Below are 10,983 nucleotides of genomic sequence, written 5' to 3'. Positions count from 1 at the left end.
GTATAGAGGTGCATCCGTTCAGCTTTCCGCGTCTATTCAGCTTTCACAGCGAACAGGCAAAAAAGGAGGAAAAAAATGTTTTTATCATGCGCATGCTAACGCCAGGGTCCAGCGCTATTCCCGCGTACAGCGCTGTTCCACTGCATTCAGCGCTATGCAAGTTGCAACTTCAACGTCGAAAATCCACGTACAGCGCTGAACGCAGCGGATCAGCGTTGTATGCGGTGGGACGGCGCTGTATGCGGTGGGACAGCGCTGTATGCGGTGGGACTGCGGTGGGACAGCGCTGTATGCGGCGGGACAGCGCTGTATGCGGCGGGACAGCGCTGTATGCGGCGGGACAGCGCTGTATGCGGCGGGACAGCGCTGTATGCGGCGGGACAGCGCTGTATGCGGCGGGACAGCGCTGTATGCGGCGGGACAGCGCTGTATGCGGCGGGACAGCGCTGTATGCGGCGGGACAGCGCTGTATGCGGCGGGACAGCGCTGTATGCGGCGGGACAGCGCTGTATGCGGCGGGACAGCGCTGTATGCGGCGGGACAGCGCTGTATGCGGCGGGACAGCGCTGTATGCGGTGGGACTGCGGTGGGACAGCGCTGTCCCACCTGCCTGTACGTGGCGCAGGCGGCGTACGATGCTCTACGCGGCTGATAGAAGCGGAACTGTAGTTACCAAAATCGTTCAGCGAAACGCGAATGGAGCTGAATAAATGTAGTTAGTCCCTTTTGCGTTCCTTTGTGGCCCAAATTAAATGACAGTATAGAATAAATGTTTTCGTAAATAAAAACCAAAGTCCACAGTTAAACATAATTTATTTCATATTATTTTAATTATCACAGATCCATTTATTTTAATAGTCATCACTTTAACAAAAATATATATAGTCTACAGCAGTGGTGACATCTGTCCATATACAAAATCATTGTTGCCTTGATTCTGGAGGGATAATATGAGTTTGAAAACGTTTTCTCGTATCGCCTTCTCTACGTTAATAGTACTGAAGTAGGGTTGATCTCCACCCACTGCGTATCATGATATGAGTATTATTTTACATCTAACCACCGTTGATAGAATTGAGCATCGAAACACGTTAGCGTAACATAGTAAGAACGCCTTGTTTTAAAGCTCAAGTTCGTACAAGTTAAAAGTACATATCTACATCTCCAGCAAGCACTCCATGAGTAAACCTTGCAAAATTAAATACGATCGACTGATTATTAAGTCCATTTTACTCTGACTGCTGACGCTTGAAGTTCAACACCATTGGCTATCTCATACTAATCACATAGTTAACCAATTAAACTATTTTTTTTATGGGTCACACATAAGCGAATACACCACGAATAAAGAATCATCTCTACCCACCCCCATTAAGTTTGAGTAAAAAATATTTTTTGATACGCTCCACCAGTTATCAATATTGTTGATCCTAGCAAGTTGGTAAACGTTTTCAAAACTCATACTAGCCCTTCTTTCAAACTACGTGTTAAATGCGATACAAGTATTTACAATCTATTATTCTCCTTATATACAGACGTTAAGTAGAAAAATGTTAGTAGTATTCATAGTATAGGTAAAATAAGTGCCCTAGCCAAAGAGTATTTACTGATGATATCCTCCGCGACTTCGTCCTTGTGGTTTTAAATTTTTTATAGATCCCGTGAAAGTTCTGAGTTTCGGGAATAAAAAATCCGTTAAGGGCCGTGAAAATGTACCAAACAAATAGAGTTACTTGTGATTAAATTAGGGATAAGTATGAATTGTCTTTCACTGATTGTAATAGCAGTTTATGAATTGAACTTTGAATTTATATTAGCTAACCCGTACCAGCTTTGCTCAAATTACTTATTTTACTAGGGGCAACTTTACAACGGAAACCTTTACATGCAAAAGTTTCTAGACCTAGCGCTTTGAACTGTAGGTACGTCGATACTGTCAGTCAGTTAGCTTTTCCAGAATATTAAGTGGAGAACATAAATAAATACTTTTGGCCGAGACATTATGGGCAGTGAACATTTAAAGATTGATTCATAGTGTAGTGCCGATATCAATCTTATAGTAGATATTAATTATCTTTTTAGATAAAAATAAAACTTTTCTCGATTACACAAACGATTATGGTTTTGGTTTAGCATACTACTATTATTTTGTGAAATACATGTTAATATCATAAATGTCGAAAAGAGCCTCAATAGTTCAACGGGTAAAGGAGTGGACTGAAAACCGAATGGTCGACGGTTCAAACCCCGCCCGTTGCACTATTGTCGTACCTACTCCTAGCACAAGCTTGACGCTTAGTTGGAGAGGAAAGGGGAATATTAGTCATTTAACATGGCTAATATTCTTTAAAAAAAAAAAAAAAGTTGCTTTGAATTCGATCAATTTATTCAAACCCGTACTCAGTATTTTTTTATTCAGATACAAGTTAGCCCTTAACTGCAATCACACCTGGTGGTAAGTGATGATGCAGTCTAAGATGGAAGCGGGCTAACCTGGAAGGGGTATGGCAATTTTTATTAAACCCATGCACATTTGGTTTCTACGCGCCATCGTACCGGAACGCTAAATCGCTCGGCGGCACGGCTTTACCGGTAGGGTGGTAACTAGCCACAACCGAAGCCTCCAACCAGAAGAATCCAATATTAATATAATGCCGTCGCTTTTTAAATCGGTTAAATTATTTATCCGAAATCCTTCTCATTTGAGAGGGGAGACCCGTGCTAGGTAGGTACAATGTACATGTACTTGTAATAAGCCGACTATGGATGATGATGACGATTCAAATCGGCACTACACAGCAAATCTAGCTTAGTTAGTAGATTAGTTTAATACATAAATGCATTGGACACAAGTCTTCTCCGTTTTACAGTAAAAAAAAAACAAAAAACACTAAACTAGGTACCTAGAGTTTTATAATTTTAAGCTCAGCATAGTGCATATACAATTTTGTTATTGCCAAAGGTAATGCTGCAGCATCAACAATTTGGCACTTAATCTTAAATGAACCATATCTAATACAGTAACCTTCCAAGTGACAAAACCTCCTATTTTCAAACCAGGTAATTAAGGTTTTTCTTAAAAGTTCCACACTAGGTACTTGTTGTAGCAGACAATCAGAAATAAGAATAAGAATAAGAATAATTTATTTTGAATTTAGAATTTAGACACAAGAAACAAGTTTCCTACCCTCTGCACTAGGAAAACCCTGTATTGCAGATGCGACTTAAATATCTTCCATAAAACATATTATTAATATTTTTCGTTTATTTGTAAATCTGGTACTAATTTTGATGTACTTACCTATCCAATTCTCCCAACTAAATTGATAGGTACTAAAGCTACCTTTGTCGTCAGGGAGCATTATGAAAAGGAAAGAACTATTTTAAAGTAAGGTATCCTCCAAAGCGGAAATGGGCGAAGATTTGTTTAGCACGCCAATCAGATTGTTGATAAGTCATAGATGACGTGGAAAACTATCAAGTAATTTATCAATTACTAGATGATGCCCGCGACTTCGTCCGCGTGGATTTAGGTTTTTAAAAATCCCGTGGGAACTCTTTGATTTTCCGGGATAAAAAGTAGCCTATGTCCTTCCCCGGGATGCAAGCTATCTCGGTACCAAATTTCATCAAAATCGGTTGAACGGATGGGACGTGAAAAGCTAGCAGACAGACGGACACACTTTCGCATTTACAATATTAGTATGGATTATTTTATTGGTCTACTAGACTCAGCTCCGGTTTGGTGGATAGCGGGGCTATACTGCTAAATTTAGCTTAGTTTAATCATTTCCGAGTTAGTATTTTAGCTCAGTTTAGTAGTAGTCACCATAATCTGTACTTAGATAATTACATTTAGACAAAATTGTAGAAACTCAACTTGTCTAAAGAAGGTCCATTTTACTTGGAGAATTATTGTATATATTATATGGTTTAAATCATAATAACCGAATACAAAAAATACACCGTATATAAGCAAAAGAAACAAGAACCAAGCTATATAATTATAGTTTATATTTGAACACTCAAACACTTATAAAAAATAACAAAATTCAACCAACCGTGTTTACCAACTATAAATCGTTGGCGTCGTTCTTTATAAGAAATAGGCACTATTATTGCTACTATAATATAATTTACTCTCCCGCGTATCTACAGCATACATATAATATAGGCTCTATACAAAATAAACTACATACCCACGATTTTACAAAGACCATCGGCCTACGAAACTAATTTTATCGTTTTTCTCTAAACAACATTTAAACTACACATATTATCAACAAACGTTTATAAGACAGACATTAAGGTGGTTACAGACTATCGTTTTTTCTGCGCGTTTCACGCTCGTTGTGGCATAAGCCACGTGGCGAACACGAATTCGCGCTTCTAGGTATAAACCGAAAGTTAACATTTCTAACGCGTCTTACAATTGTAATACAAGGAAATGTTTGAACGCGTTTTCACTACAGCTCTTTTATGATAAAACTTTAGACAATCAATTTTAGATTTGCCATATTATATACATTTTTTAAACAAGTGTAAAACTATCGAAAATTATGTGAGAAATAAAATCCAGCAAGACTGCAGTTACTGTAGGTACGGTACATATTATATGTATCATAAATAGAATTTGTGAAAAGGGCAATCGCCGAATTTCTTGCTGGTTCTTCTCGGTAGGGATACCATTCCGAACCAGCGTCAGGTTAATTTTACGATTCGAAAGCACTTGTAAAGTTTATTAGGACAAAAATCTATTCTATTCTGGATTCACATTAATCAAAGTGTTTTGCAATGTAACGCACAATATACAATTCCTTGTATTACAAATTATAGACGCGTTCTGCTACCGCGCGCAGTCTGTCTAGGCCTTAGAAATGCACTGTATCTGTATTTCCGTATTTAAACACTCACGTATTATGTAGATTACTCGAACTGATTAGGAATTCATAACCAGGAGGGTCTCCCCTGCAGTAAGTCGGCCGCATCGTGCCTGTCCATTTGGCGTAGTGCGGCGGCGAGCCCCGCAGTGGCGCCGGGGCCGCGCTCCCTGCATTCCCACAACTCCAAGATAGCTTCGGTCGGCGAGCTCTTTGTGGCGAACCACGTCGTATAACGATCCACTCCGAGTCTCGCTGCGAGCGCGCGCCAGTCGTTACCGCGAGCGTTCGGAGGATCCAATATAGCACATAGTTGCCTCTTCACCCGAACGCTTAATTTAAATGGGCTCTCAGCGCACTCGTTCACTCCAGTTTCGTTAACAGTCACGTTCCTTTTACCGCCATCGCTCCCGTCCTCGCTTCTACACATTCGAGCCTCCAATAAATTCTCTGTTATGTTAAAACTACGCTGCGATTCCCGAGGTGATCGACCTCGAGGAGATCGGCTTCGCAAATCGTCTACCGATATTCGGAATGTCTGTTTGTAAGATGGATTAGTTCTCTGACACGCTGAAATACTAAAGTCGATATTATCGCAGTCATATGTCCTATCGAGAATGAAACTGCAATGCAGCGCGTTGTAATTCGACCCCCAAACGTGGTTGAAGGGGATTTCTTGGTAACCTACACCCGGTTTAGCTTTCCAGCCCGGGCTTAAATGTTCTAAGTTCAAACACAAATTCGATCCTCCGTCTTGGAATAACAAAGTTTTGGGGCGCTCGAGTAGCACACCTCCCAATTTCTTCTCCTGTTCTTGACAGTAATACGGTGCGCAGGGTGTGTCCTCGAAAACATATAGCCGTATGCTGTATTCTGTACAGGAGTCGCTTAATGAGGCAGGTGCGTAGACGGCTAATTGAAGAGTCTTTACGGCTTTTCCATTAAAACTTTCACCGACTAGTACGAAGGTGGATAGCATGTCTGTTACAAGGAATATTTTCTCTGTGTCCAATTGGGTAAAAACTGGTGTATTTATCGTTTCTTGTCCCAGGTTGACAATTTTCTTCCATTGCGGTTGCAAGTCTGTCTTTGCAGTGTTGTGGTCTATGGCATAAAGTGCAAGGTTCCAGAAGCCGTGTTTGAGACTTGCGCAATGTGGTATTTGAAGGATAACTGACTTATTAAGCTGGAGACGAGGCGGGCCGCACTTAACTACCGGGCTGAGTTGCGTGATACCTGCGGGCAAAAAACCGTTTCAACAAAATGTTCTACATGTTAGCGCGTCCGCCGTAGGCTCGCTTGATATTACTTTGCATAAATTACCCGTTACGATTTCACGGGGTAATTACATAGGAGTTTTTAATGGTTCGTATTTATAGTTTGTATCTAGATTTTCATTATTTATATTAAAGATTTTATCTCCTAAACATAATATACCATAATAGCTTGAAGCCATATTTAAGAAGGTACAATTTTCGTTTATTGAGACGTCAATTTTGGTTTCTTGTTAGTCAAGAGTAAATCATAAACTAGATTGTAATTACCTACTGATTAAAAAATTATTCATGAGTAATAAAAATATCAATTGGTTTTAATTAAAAATCAACAGGTTTTAATTTAAAACTAAGCTTCACCGCACCTACAACTTTCTGGTTTCTTTTGCGAGAGCTACTTATTTGTTTTTTGTAGTTGTTCTTGAAAGATATTGAAACTAATTAACAATAACAACATGTAAGTTATATTTTACCTTTTCCAAACCTCGATCTGTATCTGTCGTCTTTCACAACAGCCAAATAGATCTGCTCTCTGCGACCCCTACTAAGGGCTCCTTCTGGTATAGATAACGCCACCCCAGCGGCCGGTAGAGCGAGTCTTGCTCCAGAGCTGGATACTGCTAGTGATTGCGATATTGGTGAGTTCGAGACGAGTTCCGCTAGTTGGAGAGTCACTGACTCATTTGCTGCGTCATACATTGATCCCGCTAGAACAAAATTATTTAGTAACAGATTTGTTCCTAAAACATGACTTGCGTTTTATAAGAATTACTAGCTTATGCTCGCGACTTCGCGTGGACTACACAAATTTCAAACCCCTATTTCACCTCCTTAGGGGATAATTAATTAATTAATAATTTTCAGAAATCCTTTTTAGCGGAAGCCTTTTTTAATTTTTTTTTTAAATTCAGATACAAGTTAGCCCTTGACTGCAATCTCACCTGGTGGTAAGTGATGATGCAGTCTTAGATGGAAGTGGGCTAACCTGGAAGGAGTATGACAGTTTTTTTATTAAATCCATACCCCTTTGGTTTCTACACGGCATCGTACCAGAACGCTTAATCGCTTAGCGGCACGGCTTTGCCGGTAGAGTGGTAACTAGGCACGGCTGAAGCCTCCCAACAGACCAGACGAGAAATTTAGAAATAATAAAATTGAACCCGGGACCTCCCACAAAAAAAAACTTTTTTATTCGAATAAACTTTTACAAGTACTTTCGAATAGTCGGATGCATCTACCACTGGTTCGGAATGCCTTTCCTACCGAGAAGAACCAGCAAGAAACTCGGCGGTTGCTCTTTTCAAATATTTGATATAGGTAGGTACAAGATTATGCCATGTATAAAATAGTATTTGCAGTCTTATGCGTTGCTGGAACGAGCTGCAGTACCCGTAGTACAAGATTTTACGTCTCACCAAACCAAACCAAATTCGAGAGTCGAAATACTTCCGCGTTACAGTAAACTGGATCTTAAATGCCTTGTTTTAAAGCTCAAGTTTGTCTACACTTCTACAGCCAGCGCTCCAAGCGGAAACATTGCGAAATTAAAATCAGTGGCATTGAATATTTGACTTCAATTCAAGGCTGTTTAGGTCCAATTTACTGTAACGCGGAAGGAAGTATTTCGACTCTCGAATTTGGTTTCGTTTGGTGAGACGTAAAATCTTGTACTACGGGTACAGGTCAAATCCACCCTCTTTTATCATTTAGATAATCTTCAATTGTGTAATAACTAACACTAATAAGACAACAGCGCTTACCACTGCGCCAGGCAGTGGCGTGCACAGGGTTTGAAGCCAGGGTATGCATTAGTTAAGTAGGAACCTGTTTACTGGCAGGTCATAATGAAAAATATGCATTGAGCTATTACAACTGGGGTAAGCAGTGCATTTATGCCTCTATGACCTGCACGCCACTGGCGCCAGGGAGGTCGTCGTGTGACGCCTCATACCCCGATTGTCATCTCGACCTGTCGCCACAGGTATCTACTTACAACTAGTGAAGCAACTGGATGCCGAGTGTTCTGACTCCGTGTACGGCTTGCTGTCGTACTCGTCGCTCTGGCCCTTGCTCGAGGCGCACGGAGTCACCTGATGGTCCACTGGCGACGCGTAACTACGGGCCAAATTATACTATTAACATGTTTCTTTCATTCGCCTTTAGGTCAATACTACTCGTGCGCAATAAGTTGAGACCTGGGGGGGCGGTGACGCCACAGACGCGTGGTTGTACTGTAGACAAAAATCGGAGCGCGTCGTCGTTGCGTGACGTGTAAGCAAGTACGAGACTAAGATGTTAAAAAAATGGCGTTGTCTACAGTACAACACGGGAGCTTGAGGGAAAGTTACAGGGGAAGCTGGCGGAGGGTTGCATTCCAAGCGAGTCTCAACTTATCGCGCACGAGTAGTATTGTTGCTTGACAACCCTAATAGGCTACTTGACTCATATCTAATTTCGTCCAATAAATGATTATTTATTATAGTATTTTGCTTAAGACAACGAAATATATCAATAACAATTATTAAAAACGCAGGATGGATATATAAATCCAATTTAAAAAAATACAATTTTTATTTTTATTTGAAACGCAGAAAACGCTGTCAGCCATGATGTGACGTCATTAAATATGTAAACAAAGAAATGTCATCCCTATGTCACGCGTGGACTAACGTAGTATCCATATTTATAAAATTTAAAGTCCGTAAAAGTTTGTCAGGACTTTAAATTATCTACTTTTTTTACATTCTCGGATGATACAATAACGATAATTACTACATTTTTCATGTAAACTAATATAGAAGTCATGTTTATTAAACTTTGGGAGGTTATGCTGTTGTTTACAAATGCATGACGTCAGAGCACAGATAATCTATCGGCCAAACATGGCCGACAGTGTTTTCACCTGTCTAAGAAAAATATATTTTTAAATTAAAGTTTTACGGTTTTTAGGGCGCAAAAAAATATAGTGTTAATTTTTTTGATCTAATAGGACAAATATTAACCATTTAAGACCTACTTAAAAAAAGTGTCAACTAGCCTATTATTTTTGATGTAAAATTACGTGAACTTCTAGTATTTTTATTTATTTAAATACTACTAGATGATGCCCGCGACTTAGTCCGCGTGGATTTACGTTTTTTGAAATCCCGTGGGAACTCTTCAACTTTCCGGGATAAAAAGTAGCCTATGTCCTTCCCCGATATAAGCTAACTCTATACTAAATTTCATCAAAATCGGTTGAACGGTTGGGCCGTGAAAAGCTAGCAGACAGACAGACAGACACACTTTCGCATTTATAATATTAGTATGGATAGCACTTGCAGATTATGGATGATGAGTAAATATGGAGAAAATTATTTTGTTAATATTTTTACTCAATGGTTGCCTTTAGGACAAAATTTGATGCTTGACAACCCTAATTGTTCCTTCAGTTAAAATTACGTAAACATACAATTTTTATTTATTTTAAATCCCACCAGAAAAGTTCTGAGTTCTTACCTGTTAGTTAGATGTGGGACGTCATAGTGGTGTTCAGTCCTCGGATCCGGCTGAGGGTGCTCGTATCTCGGAGGCCGGTGCTGCATCAGGTCTGGTGCCAATGACAGAGATTGCTTCTCCACAGTCGGGTACATCTCCGGTTGGAAATCTTTGGGAAAGCATAGTATAATAGTATAGTATGTAAGCAATGATAGCCTAGTGGTTAGGACGTCCGCCTTCTAATCGGAGGTCGGGGGTTCGAACCTGGGCACGCACCTTTAACTTTTCGGAGTTATGTGCGTTTTTAGTAATTAAATACCACACTTGCTGCAGAAAACATCGTGAGGAAACCTGCATGCCTGAGAGTTCTCCATAATGTCCGAGTCCGTGAAAATAGGTTCCTTTTTGTTATGTATGGGAGCTTATGACATAATATGTCGTAGATAATCGATGGTATTCTCACGGATGACGGATAGAACTCGGATGACGGAAATGCAGTGCGTAATCGCCGTAAGGGGTACGAAATTTGTGTAGTTCACGCGGACGAAGTCACGGGAATAAGCTAATCCATACTAATATTATAAATGCGAAAGTGTGTCTGTCTGTCTGTCTGTCTGCTAGCTTCCCACTACCCAACCGTTCAACCAATTTTGATGAAATTTAGTACAGAGATAGCTTGCATCCCGAGGAAGGACATAGGCTATTTATCCCGGAAAATTAAAGAGTACCTGCGGGATTTAAAAAAAATAAAAAAATCTCTATTTCAGACCGTGGTCCATATGGTGTTAGTAAATAGTAGTAATATTTAAAGACTTAAAACTATGTTAGTACGTATAACTTACATGTAATTAAAAATAAAAACCTTAATTTAAATATTTCCCGGTACGCACTGAGGCACTAGGTACATACACATGTGTATGTACCTAGTGCCGCAATATGCGGCAGTCAGGCTTTTCACTAACAACCCTCAGTATGGCGTTGTTGCTCCCTCTCACTCTGCGCATCAGCGATGCAACTCGTTTGCGCATGACTGAATAAAAGTCATCCGTATACGCGTATGCAAACATAGCCGATGCACTACAGTGTCGGGGGAGCCCCAACATCACCCTGAAGGTTTGTACGCACCTAAGCGGCGCGGCGCGTCGCTTCAGCGAGCTGCACGTCGCGGCACAGAGCGTCAAAATATCATTTCTATCATTTTGTATGGCGCATATCGCACTAGAGCGGCGCTGCACAGATTTTTAAAAACCTAATTCCACGCAGACGAAGTCGCGGGCATCAGCTTGTAAGAGGCACTTCCTGGATCTAGGTGCCTCTATGGATGCCTAGTCTAGGTCTAGGAAGTGTTTCAT

At 40.4% G+C, this 10,983-nt stretch overlaps 1 protein-coding gene across 2 annotated transcripts in view; it reads right to left on the bottom strand.

The window, feature by feature from the left end:
• Positions 1–794: 794 nt before the first annotated feature.
• LOC117982363 (netrin receptor UNC5C-like) overlaps positions 795–10,983 on the bottom strand; it is a 123,855-nt gene continuing 113,666 nt past the window's right edge. For both annotated transcript variants that reach the window (XM_069498628.1, XM_034968717.2), the window contains 4 exons: positions 9,653–9,800; positions 8,148–8,269; positions 6,628–6,861; positions 795–6,116 (listed from right to left, as the gene is read on the bottom strand). In XM_069498628.1, coding sequence (XP_069354729.1) covers positions 4,948–6,116; positions 6,628–6,861; positions 8,148–8,269; positions 9,653–9,800 — 1,673 coding nt within the window. In that variant the 3' untranslated portion in view covers positions 795–4,947. The remainder of the gene's footprint in view (positions 6,117–6,627; positions 6,862–8,147; positions 8,270–9,652; positions 9,801–10,983) is intronic.

This window comes from Maniola hyperantus, chromosome 5 (genome assembly GCF_902806685.2).
Source record: "Maniola hyperantus chromosome 5, iAphHyp1.2, whole genome shotgun sequence".
NCBI lineage: Eukaryota > Metazoa > Arthropoda > Insecta > Lepidoptera > Nymphalidae > Maniola > Maniola hyperantus.
The sequence above is the reverse complement of the archived record's forward strand: the minus strand, read 5'-3'. Positions and strand labels throughout refer to the sequence as shown.